The 13,955-nt window shown below is 48.1% G+C and overlaps 8 protein-coding genes across 8 annotated transcripts; 4 read left to right on the forward strand and 4 right to left on the reverse strand.

Moving 5' to 3' along the window:
- Window positions 1-488: 488 nt before the first annotated feature.
- wos2 (Hsp90 cochaperone SBA1) lies at window positions 489-1,766 on the reverse strand. Its single transcript, XM_056873571.1, has 4 exons — window positions 1,627-1,766; window positions 1,126-1,451; window positions 839-1,075; window positions 489-783 (listed from the first exon to the last, which is right to left on the reverse strand). The coding sequence occupies exons 1-4, from the start codon at window positions 1,649-1,651 to the stop codon at window positions 718-720; spliced, it is 654 nt and encodes a 217-aa protein (XP_056731291.1). The 5' UTR covers window positions 1,652-1,766; the 3' UTR covers window positions 489-717.
- Window positions 1,767-2,189: 423 nt separating this feature from the next.
- Window positions 2,190-3,111, forward strand: N7487_005825 (ESCRT-III subunit protein VPS24). The gene is made up of 2 exons (XM_056873572.1): window positions 2,190-2,261; window positions 2,329-3,111. Exons 1-2 carry the CDS (start codon window positions 2,214-2,216, stop codon window positions 2,977-2,979), a joined length of 699 nt encoding a protein of 232 aa, XP_056731292.1. The 5' UTR covers window positions 2,190-2,213; the 3' UTR covers window positions 2,980-3,111.
- Window positions 3,112-3,555: 444 nt separating this feature from the next.
- On the forward strand, window positions 3,556-5,365 carry N7487_005826 (putative RNA annealing protein Yra1; the record flags this gene model as incomplete). The annotated part of the gene is made up of 5 exons (XM_056873573.1): window positions 3,556-3,771; window positions 3,825-3,854; window positions 4,821-4,985; window positions 5,043-5,113; window positions 5,167-5,365. 5 exons carry the CDS (start codon window positions 3,556-3,558, stop codon window positions 5,363-5,365), a joined length of 681 nt encoding a protein of 226 aa, XP_056731293.1.
- Window positions 5,366-5,874: 509 nt separating this feature from the next.
- N7487_005827 (EF-hand superfamily Ca2+-modulated protein) lies at window positions 5,875-6,637 on the reverse strand (the record flags this gene model as incomplete). The annotated part of the gene is made up of 3 exons (XM_056873574.1): window positions 5,875-6,240; window positions 6,386-6,580; window positions 6,635-6,637. 3 exons carry the CDS (start codon window positions 6,635-6,637, stop codon window positions 5,875-5,877), a joined length of 564 nt encoding a protein of 187 aa, XP_056731294.1.
- Window positions 6,638-7,065: 428 nt separating this feature from the next.
- On the forward strand, window positions 7,066-9,094 carry N7487_005828 (bifunctional C97 family peptidase/thioredoxin family protein; the record flags this gene model as incomplete). Its single annotated transcript, XM_056873575.1, has 4 exons — window positions 7,066-7,223; window positions 7,275-7,289; window positions 7,338-7,559; window positions 7,610-9,094. Exons 1-4 carry the CDS (start codon window positions 7,188-7,190, stop codon window positions 9,092-9,094), a joined length of 1,758 nt encoding a protein of 585 aa, XP_056731295.1. The 5' UTR covers window positions 7,066-7,187.
- A 132-nt stretch (window positions 9,095-9,226) lies between these two features.
- N7487_005829 (PhzF family phenazine biosynthesis protein) lies at window positions 9,227-10,282 on the reverse strand (the record flags this gene model as incomplete). The annotated part of the gene is made up of 3 exons (XM_056873576.1): window positions 9,227-10,118; window positions 10,180-10,207; window positions 10,258-10,282. 3 exons carry the CDS (start codon window positions 10,280-10,282, stop codon window positions 9,227-9,229), a joined length of 945 nt encoding a protein of 314 aa, XP_056731296.1.
- Window positions 10,283-10,752: 470 nt separating this feature from the next.
- N7487_005830 (D-isomer specific 2-hydroxyacid dehydrogenase family protein) lies at window positions 10,753-11,766 on the forward strand (the record flags this gene model as incomplete). Its single annotated transcript, XM_056873577.1, has 1 exon — window positions 10,753-11,766. The coding sequence occupies one exon, from the start codon at window positions 10,753-10,755 to the stop codon at window positions 11,764-11,766; it is 1,014 nt and encodes a 337-aa protein (XP_056731297.1).
- A 325-nt stretch (window positions 11,767-12,091) lies between these two features.
- Window positions 12,092-13,776, reverse strand: N7487_005831 (fungal specific transcription factor domain-containing protein; the record flags this gene model as incomplete). Its single annotated transcript, XM_056873578.1, has 4 exons — window positions 12,092-12,251; window positions 12,303-12,842; window positions 13,035-13,689; window positions 13,737-13,776. The coding sequence occupies 4 exons, from the start codon at window positions 13,774-13,776 to the stop codon at window positions 12,092-12,094; spliced, it is 1,395 nt and encodes a 464-aa protein (XP_056731298.1).
- Window positions 13,777-13,955: the final 179 nt, after the last annotated feature.

Below are 13,955 nucleotides of genomic sequence, written 5' to 3' on the forward strand. Positions count from 1 at the left end.
CCACACCCACAATAGGGCCTCTCGTTATGTAAATTATCTGTACGCCACGACATAATAGAACGCATATTGAAACATTTATATTTAAATAGTTTGACGGTTTGGAGTCTTTTATTCATGTTTATATGGCTTCCAATCGCTACCAAATATCTAAAAAAAAAAAAAAAAAAAGCTATCCAATTACGGTGTAAATAGTCAAGGCACCGGCACCTATTATAATGAGAAATATCCTAGAGAATCTCCTAAACACAGAGGCCACTTAACATGAAGTTGATATTTTATTATTGCCTTTGAAAAACCAACTCCTCACCTCCACATGGCTGTCACCACGCCGTGCAAGAAGGTTGATCAGCCTAGGAAGGAGCTAACCGTGGAGATGTCTCCGAAACAAGTCCACCTACGATATACCTACAACTATGCTGTAGGCCGTACCGAGGTACAGCTACCTGGTCTATATAGCTCTACATGAAAACCTCTGGGGCTGCAATGACCACTCATCACGCTTCATCAATCATTGGGATGTTTTCAATGAAATAGATCTACTATGTATAAAGGTTGGCCTTGGTTCAAAGCTGCCTGGTCAAAATATCCTTGCAGTCAATGAACGGCGAAAACCCAAGCAAATCCATATTTCAAGCCATCATCCCGTAGGCGTCTTAAAGCGCCCTCATTTTTCGTTTCTGGTCGTCATAGATTTCGCAGAAAACAGGCATCTCACATTTAAGAAATTTCCTGGATCTTGGTGGACTTCTGGCCGTCGGCCTCTTCGAGCTCAGGAAGGTCCTCCTGCAGAGTTGTATTAGTAGATAATCACAGATCACTGATAGGCGAGCAAACTTACATCGTCCTCCTCGGCACCTTCACCACCGGGCACACCGCCCATACCGCCAGCCAGAGCACTGAGGTCGGGCATGCCACCCATTCCACCCATGCCGGGCATACCGCCAAGCTTGGAGAAGTCGATGTTGCCTAGACCACCGGCACCAGCATTGGGGTCACCACCCTCACCACCGAAACCGCCGAAGTTGTTGGCGTAGTCATCTTCACCAGCCTCATCCTGCTCATCCTCGTCGACCCACTGCATGCGATTAGCCAACATCCATCATAAATTAGAATGATCAAGCATACCTTGTCAAAGTTGGTCTTCAGGAAGTGCATCTTCTGCTTGCTCTCGAGAAGGCGGGGCCAGAACTCTTCCTTGAGCTCCTTCTTCCGGAGCACGAGCTCGACGTCGCGGTCGGTGTGGTTGACTTTGGAGTTCTCGGGGTCGATCTCGGCAAAGAGGTCCAGGGAGACGTTGTATGTTACGCCCTTCCGGGAAGTGCCCTTGAAAGAGACATTCTTCTCGGTGATGCTGAGGGTAGCATCGGCCTTGGGAACCTCGGCAGCCTTGATGTTCACGTAAAGGTAGTTGCGCTCAGGGTCCGAGTCGGATGAACGCTGAGCCCATGTAACTGAAACGAAACAGCATGTTAGCGCCTTGATCTCATTTACAAATGAAATTGTAGAATTGGCATAGTGGATGTTTCAAGGCAGTCTTAAACATTGGATAACGTCATAGTAAATTCCATGCAAAATGTGCAGTCCCGCGTTCGAGAGCGGGGAAGCAGTAGAGCAGTAACAACGTACCTTCGGGAGTCAAAGTTTGAGACATATTGAATTAGGGATGGAAAGATAACTGGAAGAATTGAGAAAAGGGAGGGAGATAGAAATCGTGGTCAAAGGGAGGAGAAGAAGTGTAGGAGAAGCTCATTCACGACCTACCTAGGTGCTATGTTGTAGAAACTGGTAGAAGCATGCCTCAGGCATTAATTATGTGGGACATCGTATTACATCAGAGCTGACTCAGTTTCCGCTCCCGGCTAGGACGCTGAGCGTGGCACTTCAAAGTACTGCCAGGCTTGAATATTGACAGTCGCATCAGTGTATACTGATCTGAAGACCGAGCCGAAGACCTAGCGATTCTGGTCTTCGACAAGAATCCTACCATACAGTACCCCGAAGGTTCAAAACCGCGCCAACATAGCCAACGAATTAGCCTTGCCCCGCCTATCTCTAAGACGATGCACCGTGTATGAGCCTTAATCGCTGATCACAACTCACCTGGGACTTAAATCCTTCGTTGAACATTCCCGACGCTTTTGATTTGCCTATTTGCCTTATTTTTTTAAAAAAAAATCACCGCTTTCCATCTCTATTACCGCAAGACTGTATTCATGGAGAGTCTGAAGGCGGTATTCTTTGGGCCCGACCCACAAGCCCAGGTAGGCAGTTGGTGCGGTGGCCCGTTAATGCCTGGAAACATGACACTGATAAAGAATAATCTGTCAGATGAGAAAATGCAATGCTTTAATACGCACGAATACACGGCAACTCGACCGCGATCTAGCCCGGCTAAAAGCCAGTGACAGTCTGACCCGCCAGCACATCGTCAATGCCTCTAAACGGGCCCAGCGAAATCCATCCCAGGCCAAACAGGCTCACAATGACACCAAGGTCTTTGCAAGGGAGCTGGTGCGCATTCGGAAACAGACCACACGATTGAATACCAGCCGAGCTCAACTACAGAGTGTGGGAATGCAGGTCAATGAAGCCTTCTCCGCGCGCAAAATCCAGGGTAGTCTTCAAAAGTCAACTGGGATCATGAAGGATGTGAACACCCTGGTCCGGCTGCCCCAATTATCTGCGACCATGCACCAGCTGTCTTCGGAACTAGTCAGGGCAGGCATTATCGAAGAGATGGTTGATGATGCTACTATGGACCCTTCCGTCTTCGAAGATGAGGAAGACGAAGCAGAATCTGAAATTGAGAAGATCTTGCAGGAAGTTTTGCAGGGAAAACTCGCCCAGGCCCAGCCCGTTACGGCACCACCTGTGGCCAAAATCTCAGAGCCGGAATCTCCAGAAGTCGAGGAGGAATTCGAAGACCAAGAAGCCACCCTCGCGCAGATGCGCGGTCGGTTGGAAGCTCTCAAGAGCTAGTACATATTGCAAACTCAGAGCGTTAGTCTTGTTTATTTGTTACTGAGTCGTCTGCTTCACGACTCTCGCGTTTGGAGTTGGGTGCGTGTTTTTCCATAGTCTATTCTCCAAGGCTGGACCTGCACATAATGGATTTCTGCTTGTTTTAAAATAATAAAGATTTGTATTCAGTATCACGTGGATCTCACATAACAATGGGACAATAGGTTAATTTAGACAAAAAAGGGGAACAAAGCATGTAGGTACATGGATATGTACCTTGGACCTTTCATTGGGGCTCAATAGCATTCATCCAATCAAATTGGTTGATGTTGTTTGCATTGGGCGCCGCCAAAACGGGTTTAGCGCAGAATCAGGCTACGACTTGCCCCCTCTCCTCACTCTCTCGTATCCTTCCTCCCTTCAAGACTCATCCTTTTCAACACATACCTACTTCATCCCGTTTCCAGAATCCAGTGATCTCAACTTCTTCCTTTAAACGCGACTTAAATCCTAGGTCGCATATCATCCACGACGCGTTCATCCAGTGACTCTTGCTGAACCTGCAAATCGCCAGCTTTGCTACCCGTCGCAGTCATGTCTGCCAACCTTGATAAGTCCCTTGATGATCTCGTCGGCAGCCGTCGCCAGACCACTCGCCACACTGCTCGTCGCCGTGCTGGTTCCCGCCGCGCTGCGACTAAGCCATCCGCCGTCGGAGGTGTGAAGAAGTCCACCAAGGCTGCTCCCAAGGCTGCTCACCCAGCCCCTGTCGCCCAGACCGGTTCTAGCAAGATTCTTGTCAGCGGATTGGTAAGTTCTCGCTCTTCTGACATATCTACTTGTTCATGTGCTAATCTTCTCAGCCTTCCGATGTGTCCGAGGCCAATGTCAAGGTATGTTGATCTAAAGGCTCTCATATTGGCTTTCATCGCCATCTCTTTTTTCGAGAATCTCGCGGCGCAAACGATTTCGACCGACTCTCCGACCTCTCTCTACCTCCTCTCACATCGATGGATATTCCTCGATGCACGGCACACACAGTTTGCTCCTTCTACATGTCTCTGCAAATATATACACATTGCTGGCGCTCTGCAGGACAAGAAGTCAAACTGTGTTGTAGTACGGTGAAAAGATGTACATTGCTCGTGTCGATTCCCACATAGGAATCCACCCGCCTTGTTCTCTGAGTACTATGCCGAGGATGATTGATGAAAACTCATCATCCTGACCTCTCTTCTTCAACCCTGCGCATTTCCTTCATGTCATTCTACTTTGAGATCCATACGGGCATCAGCGAGCGCATCAGTGGAACAGTGGTCAACAGCTTCAGAGGGCATACTGAAACCTACCTATTCGAGACACTTGTCTCCAGTCTCTCCGTGAAGAGTCTTGCTGCTATGGGGTGATTACCTATTTCAGTGACTTGGAGAAGTTTAAACTGTGTCTGGAATGGCCCTACTCTGTTGGGATGACACATACATGGGCAAATAGATTCCAGTTGACAATCTCTTCCTTGATGGCGGTGACGTGAAAGAATGCTTTTGTTGAAGGACTTGTTGTGATTGCTTGATGGATTTGTGGTTGGTGTGAAGATTCCATACTACTATGTATGTTTGTGGGTTTTATGTTCCATTTTGGGGAGCAAATTTGCGACCTCTCGGATGGGGTTACAAATATGGAGCTATATGTTCCATGTTCCAATGCTAGGATGGAACGGACGATAGATTGATGCTGTGTGCTCGCTGATGCTCTCTCCTTTGGCTGTCGTCGTTTGCGCCGCCATACTTCCGACACTCGAGAACCGCGCTTTCATTCAAATTGTCTGACGAAAATACTGATCGTCTTTGTTTGCGATATAGGAATACTTCAACAAGTCTGCTGGCCCCGTCAGACGAGTCATGCTCACCTACAACCAGAATGGTACTAGCCGTGGCATCGCCTCTATCCAGTTCGCCAGGGCAGACACCGCTGCCAAGGCTACCAAGGAGCTCAACGGACTCCTCGTCGATGGTCGCCCCATGAAGGTAAATCCTTTTGCTCTGGCTAACCATAATTGCAACATTTACTGACCTGTATGATAGATCGAAGTTGTCTACGATGCGTCTCACGTTCCTGCTGTCCCTGCTGCCAAGCCTCTCACTGAGCGCGTTGCGTAAGTTGACGTCCATTCTAGCGGTCCAGACTCATATGCTTATTCATTTACAGTCAGAAGGCTCGGCCCAAGTCTGCCACTGCCCCCAAGGCCAAGGAAAACAAGACCACCACCACTGAGAAGGGAAGCCGCCGCGGAAAGGGCCCTGCCCGCCCTCGTGGCCGCAACGCCGGCCGTGGAAAGCCCAAGACTGTTGAGGAACTTGATGCCGAGATGGTTGACTACTTCAGCACTGATGCCCCCCCCTGCTGAAGGCACTGCTCCCGTCAACGCCACTGTCCCCCAGGTCAACGCCAACCAGGACATCGGCATGGCTGACGAGATCTCCTAAACGGTTAAACGACTGCTTTCACTTTCCTCCATCGTGGCTCCTGCATGATACAAGTTCCGCAAATATTCTCGGGAGTTCTTTATGGTTGATGCGCGGGTCATATCTCCTTCTGTGCTCCTTTTGTTCTGCTTCTTTTTTTCACTGGCTGTGTTTCTCTACCTCTTTTTTACCTTTTTTCTTTTGCTAGTACCAGCAGGCTTAATTCTTTCATGTCTTTCGCAGAAGCCGGTGGAGGAAAGCATGTATCTACACTCACAATGGGACATTACAAATGACAATCAATTTCGAACAATCTTGGAATCCCTTCAAAATCTCCAAACCTCGGACTCCCTGCTAAAAGAAGATGCCAAACTAAACGCCGAACCCCACCCTTTTATCCATGAAAACAAGAAATGCAGTCCCATCAAAGATCTACACAAATCCCCCACTTCTAAAACACACCAGCTCTTGTCATGACATCATGAAACTGCTCCAAAGTAACACCAGCACTCAACCCAGCACCTCCATTCCCTTCAAGGATCATATCCTTGAGCAGGTCATCGCCCACACTATCCTCCTTCAATTCGCGCGCAATGCGCCGCAGATGCGACAGTGTAATAGGGCCATCCGTGCCGCGCGTGAATAGCTGGTACGCATCGTCCACCTCGGCAGCCATGGCGTCATCATCGCGCGAGCGTAGCTTGGCTGCTGCTATTGAAACGAAGGGGCTGTAGGGCACGTATCCGCTTAGAGTTGGATCCAGTGCGGAGAGGATTTCTGCGAGTTCGGTTGAGTCGGTGGGGGGAGGCCAAGAGCGCTGTTGAAGGGAGAGTTGTTAGTATTTGTAGTTATAAATTGAGAGTAGGCAATTGAGGAAGGGCGTGGGGAGTTGTAGGTATTGTCGATTGTTGTAAATTGCTCGGGTCGAGTGGTAGGGAAGCCTACACCAGTGCTTTGCGCACGTCTTCCCGGGGAATGACTCCCTCCTTCTCCTCCGGGAAGTCTGCATTCTTGTCAGAGAATAGCTGGAATACTTCTTTTATTTCGTTTTCTTCTTCGGCCGTGATGTTGTTCTCCTTGGCGAGCTTGGATGCGCGTCCGCGCTTGGGTGCTGCCGGTGCGGAGGAGCTAGCTGCGCCTCCGCGTTTTTTGGGAGGCTGCGAGGAAGTCAGATTTGGTTTGGAGTATTGAGGATATCTGGGATTTCTTACCATGTGGGTATCACTGGCAGGACTTGCAGCTTTGGAAGGGTGTTGACATGGACAAAATGAGGATTTGGCCCCGGGGGTGACGAAGGTGGGGAGAGCCGCGATTGGAAAACGATCTATGGATGCAGCACTTCAGCTTCACAGCTGTCTAGCACACAATTATGCGCATAAATGACTATTTAAAACATATAAAAATGCAAAGTCCATTTTGTATTTGGCTCCTGATATATACTACATACATAACTTCTCTAATTTTGGATGTCCAGATGTCTACGGATATATCGAGATCAGTTATTAATTTTGGAGGTAGGAAATAGCGAGAAATGAGATCGCGTCAATGAACAAAGCTACATTCCATTTTGATAAAGTGAAAATATCAAATATCACGTCCATACAAAATGTTATAGAAGACGATCGAAGGTGATAGCACCTGTGGCAGGCATGCCGGTGCTGACGTTATCGGATTGGAGCCTGCGTAGGTCGCACTTTAAGGGCACTTTATCTCGACTTTCACTTCAAAGGGTTACTCTCTTCTACATCGGACACCTGTTTCATCATGGATGTCTCACTATATGTATACGACCTTTCAAAGGTAGGGGTTTCAATTCTACACGTGGTAAACCTCAACTAATTTGGAATATAGGGTCTGGCCCGAATGGTATGTTCGAACGCGCCATTGAAAGCGAGTAGTCTCTAATTTGCACAGTACTCCCTTGCCCTGACAGGGACGCAGATGGATGCCATCTATCATACATCCATTGTCCTCAACGGGATCGAATATTACTTCGGCCAGGGTATTCAGACCGCTGCCCCAGGGAGTACCCATCATGGACAGCCCATGGAGGTCGTGAAGTTGGGCACCACTGAGCTTCCAAGTGATGTTATTGAAGAATACCTGGGCTCGTTAGCAACCATTTATACGCCCGAGGTTTGTTCATGAATAACTTCAGCAATGGAACTATGGCTAATCAGCTCTAGTCATACGACCTTTTTCTTCACAACTGCAACAACTTTACTCAAGATCTTTCAATGTTCCTTGTCGGTAAAAGTATCCCTGAGAACATTATCAACCTACCTCGCGCTTTCCTCGAAACTCCATTTGGGCAAATGATGAAACCTCAGATTGAGATGGCCCTTAAGGGTGTCACTCAAGGCACCGGGACAGGTCCTGCCCCTGGGCCTAGTGTTCAACCAACCACAGCAAGGGCTGTCCCTCCCACACCTCAGCCAGTGGCTCATCCAGCAGCAGGCACAGTCCGCATGGTGAGCAACCTCAATCAACTACAAAGTGAGCTGTCTGGTGCTTCCAATTCCTGCGCCGTTATTTTCTTCACATCGTCAACGTGTCCGCCCTGCAAGGCGGTCTACCCAACTTATGATCAACTTGCAGCAGAAGCAGGTGAGCGAGGTACTCTCATCAAAGTCGACATTGGCATAGCTCGCGATGTGGGCATGAAGTACAGCGTGCACTCGACTCCTACCTTTATGACATTTTTGAAGGGCCAAAAGATGGATCAATGGAGCGGTGCAACGCCGGCTAAGCTAGTGGGAAATGTTCGTATGCTCTTAGAGATGGCACACCCAGCCCACCCCCATCGTCAACTACGACTTCCAAGTCTCCAGCGAGAGATTACGACTTTCGTCATGTACAAGAAGGTCCCACCACTCGAGAAACTCCTCCAAAAGCTTCCTGACACATTTAAGGATGGTCAAGGTGTTGCGCAGGTTATTGAGTTTGTGAAGTTGCGTCTGTCAACCACCGGACCTGTGGCCGATATCAGGGTCCCTGATTTGCATACATTTGCCACAACATTGACCTCCACATACTCAACGCTTCCCAGTGGCAGTCATTTTGCCGTGGTTGATCTCGTTCGTCTTCTTCTGCTTGACCCACGTGCAAGCGGATATTTCGCCGAAGAAGCCCAACACGCAACCCTCCTAACCCTCCTTGCACCCCTATCACAAGACGATTTATCCTCATGTCCATACAATCTCCGCATTGTGGCTCTCCAACTAGCCTGTAATCTCTTCAGCACTCCTCTATACCCAGAGCAACTCACCTCCTCCTCATCCCCACTCCGCGAGACCTGCCTCCGTCTCGCGACCAACTCCCTCCTAGACTCACAAACCAGCCTCCGTGTTGTCGCCGCTTCTTTTGCATACAATCTTGCCTCGTTCAATCATAACGCCCGTTTAGATGGCAAGCCTGATCCTTTGTCCGAGGAAGATCAGGTCGAATTGACCGCGTCGTTGCTTGAGGCTGTTTCTCGCGAGGACGAGAGCGTGGAATCCTTGCATGGGCTGTTATTTGCCCTTGGCCTTCTTGTTTATGAAGCTCCGATGGATGGGTCTCTGATTGACCTTTGTCGCGCTATGGGTGTGGCGGAGACAATTTCTGGAAAAACGAAGGTCGAGGCCGTACAGAAGGAGCCGCTACTTAAAGAGATAGGAGAACTTTTTTAGCAAGGGACTGTAATTATTCATTTCCTCCATAATGTCCAATAGGGATTTCCATGAATTCGAATTCACCTAAAGCTCGGCAAAAATCTAATAAACCATCTCTTTAGTTCTCCTTTCCCACTCCCCATGGGTTATTCAATCAACAAAGATGTCTCCTTCCGCTACAAATGCGGCATGACCGGCAAGTTTGATAGTGGAGACCTTCTTCCTGTCCTCATCCAAGAGCACATCCACAATGATATGACTATCCCTGCCCATCTCAATTCCCTGATCAATATAGAACCGGTGGTTACGGCCCTTCTGGCCATTCGATAGGGCAAGGTAAGCTCCGAGAGAACACCCCCCACTACCACAAGCAGGATCCTCTAGATCAATTGCGATCATGCGGACACGAAGATCCCAAATCACCAAGTCTCCCTCTGTACGAGACCCAAGATGCCGGTGATACATGATCCCGGTGAAAGAAGGCGACCATCCCTCATCAAGATCAAGGTCTGGACTTCCACCGGGCACGATATTGGCGAATATATCTGATCTTTCAGTCAGGTCCACCAACGCATATGTGACACCTTTGACCACGGAGACTACTGGCGATGCCTCTGCTAGGCCCTGCAGATCCGAAACCCCCTTCAAACTTGGTTGAACAGGAAGGATATGACTTGCTGTCGCACCCTGCTGGTGGATATGGATATTATGGGGGACCTCGGCGGATACAACCTCGTTGGCTGGATCATATGATATCGGAACGGGTCCGGCCTTGGTCGTTACAGTGAGGGCGTTTGAGCGATTGGGAGTATCGGCCAATACTTGGCGGAAGAGGAAGTGGCCAGCGCCAATGATGGGATGGCCAGCAAACTCCATCTCGTTGACAGGAGTGAAAATGTCTACCCGAGGATTTCCATCTCCTGTGGCGGGATGCAAGAACACTGTCTCAGAGAAGTTAAATTCCTTGGCGATTTGTTGCTTTTGTTCTTGTGACAACTTGACATCGCTGAGCTTCACAATAGCGACAGGGTTTCCCTTGAACCTATTGCACCCAATTAGTTGCCATTGGGTCATTTGTATTGACACGATGGAGAAAATCATACCTCTGTGATGTGAATACATCGAGGGTGACTAGGAAGAGTCAGCGCATATCAACTCTGTGTTATTCTAGACTTTCATACCATATGGTGCCTTTTGTCCCGACATGATGGCGATCATTTAACAAACAAGAGCTTGTAAGAATAATTGACACAAGTGTTATGAAGGATTATAAGTACATCAAGGTTGATAGTGTGGAGTTTGGGATTGTCAAGCATAAGAGTTGATATCGGCTATCATCGGTCCAAGTATACGAATGTATACGAAGTACTAAGGTACAAGTGGATGATATGTGGGGAGCAACAGTCTGACTCCGACACAAATTGATCGTTGTAGTTGACAGGGCGTAAATAACGTTTTCAATTTTTAAGAGCCCAACCTTGGAATCCTCCCGGATATGTTCATCCGGCCCCTTGATCGGCGACATATCGGCATTATCCCGAGACCCATCTCGGCTACTCTCGGTATCAGTCATCACACACTGCCCGGATTCGGCCTTGAAGATATCTAGGGCGGGGAAATCAGTTGAAGATCTTCAAAGCAAATATCACATCCTCTGTCTCCCCTCACCCTTGATCATGGCAGAGAACATCACCCACCACATCGTCGCCATTGAGGCTGTTCATTGCCCAATCCCCGAATTCGATCTACCAGGGCCGCATACTCGCGCAGTCCATCGATGGACCGATCCCGTCGATCTACCCAGCCGCGTTAAAGATGCCACAATCATCGTGACAACAACAACACGCCTGACGGCAGAGACCCTCAGCGCTGAAGTCACCCCAAAACTCCGCCTCATAGCAATCATGGCGACCGGCACAGACTGTGTCGATGTAGCAGCTGCGTCCGCACGAGGAATCACCGTGTGCAATTGTCCCAGCTCTAATATTGACAGTGTCAGTGAGCATGCCATTGGACTTTACTTTGCTACTCGACGGAAGTTCATCGAGCTTCACAATGCCACAGTTGCAGTTCCTGCGGACTTGTCACTTGATACTGAGTGGAAGACCAATGGCTCATTGCTCAGTCGGGTTCGTGCACCTGATGGAAAAGCCCCGCTGCTGTGTAGTGATGAGACTGTGTGTATTGTCGGGTACGGATCGCTAGGCAAACGTATCGAGGCCATGGCAAAGGGTCTCGGGATGAATGTGATTATTGCTGAGCGGAAAGGTGCATCTCCTCGAGCGGGTCGGGTTCTGTTCGAAGACGGGTTGAAAAAGTCGACTGTGGTTGTTTTGTGCTTGCCACGAAGCACCGAGACGCTCAACATGATCTCTACTGCGGAGTTGCAGATTATGTCCCCACATGCCGTGTTGGTTAATGTTGCAAGAGGTGGGATTGTCGACGAGCAAGCCCTCGTTGAAGCTCTCAAGCGTGGGGCGATTTCAGGCGCAGCTACAGATGTTTACGCCACAGAACCTGCTGGGAGAGGCGATTCCCCGCTGTTAAGTCCAGAAGCAGCGGGTTTGAACTTGGTGTTGACACCTCATCTTGCCTGGTATTCTGAAAGGACGTTGCAAAACCTACAGGCTGCGGTGAAGACCACGATTGAGAAGTGGTGTGTTGGTGAGATTATCAACCAGGTACGATGATAGTCAGGAGATTTTGGTCATTTGTAAATACATTTGGGAAATGAAGTATTATAGACTACCCTTTAGAGCACTTTGAGACCTTGGGAAAGGAATACACAGGCTACTTAGAATAACGAACACAAAAAGCTACGTTGTTCAAGGCACAGATATAGAAAGTTATACCAAATACATTTGGAGCAGACGGTGTCTCTTTATTACTGGGTTTCATGAAAAGTTTTTATGCAACAAGTTATGCCATAAATACCGACTCGTATCCTAGAATACCCATATCCCAATATATGCAGTATAGGCTGTGTCTATGCATTCAAATGTAAAACCCAGATATTCACTCTTGACTTCCGACAGATGCTTTAGACACATGGGTCTTGGGAGGTACATGATACAGTTCAGCAGCTTTCGCTTTTGCATACGCAAGCATATTTCCATGGCTATTTAATAGGCCCTTGCTATGTGCATCTTCCAAATCTGTCACCACTGATAGAATCCTATATTATTGTTAGAATCAAGCATTATACTAGGTAAAGAAATACACATACCGCGTATACAATATTGGCTCTGTCTCCGACTCCTCTACCAAAAACACCCGGACAAGATGGGCTCCTGTATCTAAGGCTGACTGAAACAACACCCAGCTCTGAATCCCCAGTGAAGCCTCCGGATTCAAAGCCACGTATTGAACCAAAGGGCGATAGAGCAAAAAGCGTGCGAGCCAATATAGGAGCTTCACACGAGTCCCGATTTGGGTCAGAGTACCCTCATCCGGCTGAATGGACCAATCTAGAAATTCTGGAATTTCTTGTGTCCACTTAGCTAGCTGTGCCTCCAATTCATTTGCCACTGGTGATAGTTGATAGTTGGAATATTCTCCCTGCAAAAGTTGATTAGGAGGTGTTTCATAAACTCGAGTCAAAATGGCCTTTAGAGATATCTCTGCAAGAAAAAATGTGTAGATTATTCGTGTTGCAGGTTGCATGTGAAGTGTTGCCGATTCTTCGCAGCCGAGAGGGAGAGGGAGGAGGTGCTCCAGTTTAGAAAGGCATGTCAAGGGCAAGTCGTTATATTCCATGAGTATATCTCTAATAAATACAAATTAGTATCGATGGGTGTCTGAGGTCCGATGTAAGTTACCTTTCAAAATATAAAGATATCCAGAAGAGACGTAGAGTGGTATTGCGATGTGTCTGATCGCGAACAACTTTGAGACTCAAATCTCTGCCAATTTAATAAGTCTGGATACTCCTGTACTGGAACTGATATCGAAAACATACCGCTGGATCGCCACATACAGTGTTGTACATCCTGAGTGGACATGCTGCCATGCCTCTAGGACATGTCCTTTGCGATATAGAAATATCGCCGAAAGAATTTCCACCTGAGCAAACTCAAGACTAAACTCTTTCTTAAGACCAGAAAACATATAATTTGCCATTTGGAATTCTCTCAGTCCTTGATCTTGCCCCAGAGAGTTATGCGCTTTAAATATAGCGACCAGCAGTGTCACCAAGCAAGTCATCACATGGGATGAAAATCCATGCTCTGCAATATTGGACGCTGCCGCTAGTGCAACCTGATCGCAGATAATCGGATACAAAGGACATACTTTGTCAAAGAATCCCTCGACGTATCTTAAGAGCTGTTCTGACGAAGGAAACTGGCAGAATCGAAGTATGTCCAGAAAAGGATCTGAGCCATTTTGATCCGCCAAAGTCAACGATCTGACCTGATTTCCAGGTGATGTATCTTTTGGCTCAAAGATACCGTGGCCCCGTTCCGCAGTAGCTATGGCATCTGACTCTTTCTGTTCTTTGGATCCTTCCAAGCGTTGTAATATCCGAAGAATATTGTCGAGGGACTGCTCAACAGCTTCCAAGCGCCCAGCAAAGGGAGCCACGCTGGAAGAGCTCCTAGGAATTGATGGATTAACTTGTGAAAATATTGAAAAACCTAGCTAGGAGAGTTCATTCACTTACAAAGAATCAGGACGAAGTCGGTAGTCGCATCGAAAGCCATTCTTTGCGCAGAACGAGCATTTTGGTTTGGCCTCACTACATCGCACCTTCTTGAAACGGCATGTTTGACACGCCTATTTGATATGGATTTAGTAATCTACAGCGGCTAGTTGAAATCAATGGGAGTGGAACTAACTGCAGAGGCGCGTGAGACCCTGTGAGGATATGCTGTGGCAGCAG

Source organism: Penicillium crustosum (assembly GCF_028827405.1).
Source record: "Penicillium crustosum strain IBT 35664 chromosome Unknown utg000002l_segment0_segment0, whole genome shotgun sequence".
Classification (NCBI taxonomy): Eukaryota; Fungi; Ascomycota; class Eurotiomycetes; order Eurotiales; family Aspergillaceae; genus Penicillium; species Penicillium crustosum.

Coding starts and splice junctions, on each gene's coding strand:
- wos2 (XM_056873571.1), bottom strand. CDS start 1,651: ATGTCTCAAACTTTGACTCCCGAAG. Junction 1,452..1,626: donor TCAAACTTTGACTCCCGAAG/GTACGTTGTTAC, acceptor GTTTCGTTTCAG/TTACATGGGCTCAGCGTTCA. Junction 1,076..1,125: donor TGAAGACCAACTTTGACAAG/GTATGCTTGATC, acceptor AATCGCATGCAG/TGGGTCGACGAGGATGAGCA.
- N7487_005825 (XM_056873572.1), top strand. CDS start 2,214: ATGGAGAGTCTGAAGGCGGTATTCTTTGGGCCCGACCCACAAGCCCAG. Junction 2,262..2,328: donor GGCCCGACCCACAAGCCCAG/GTAGGCAGTTGG, acceptor ATAATCTGTCAG/ATGAGAAAATGCAATGCTTT.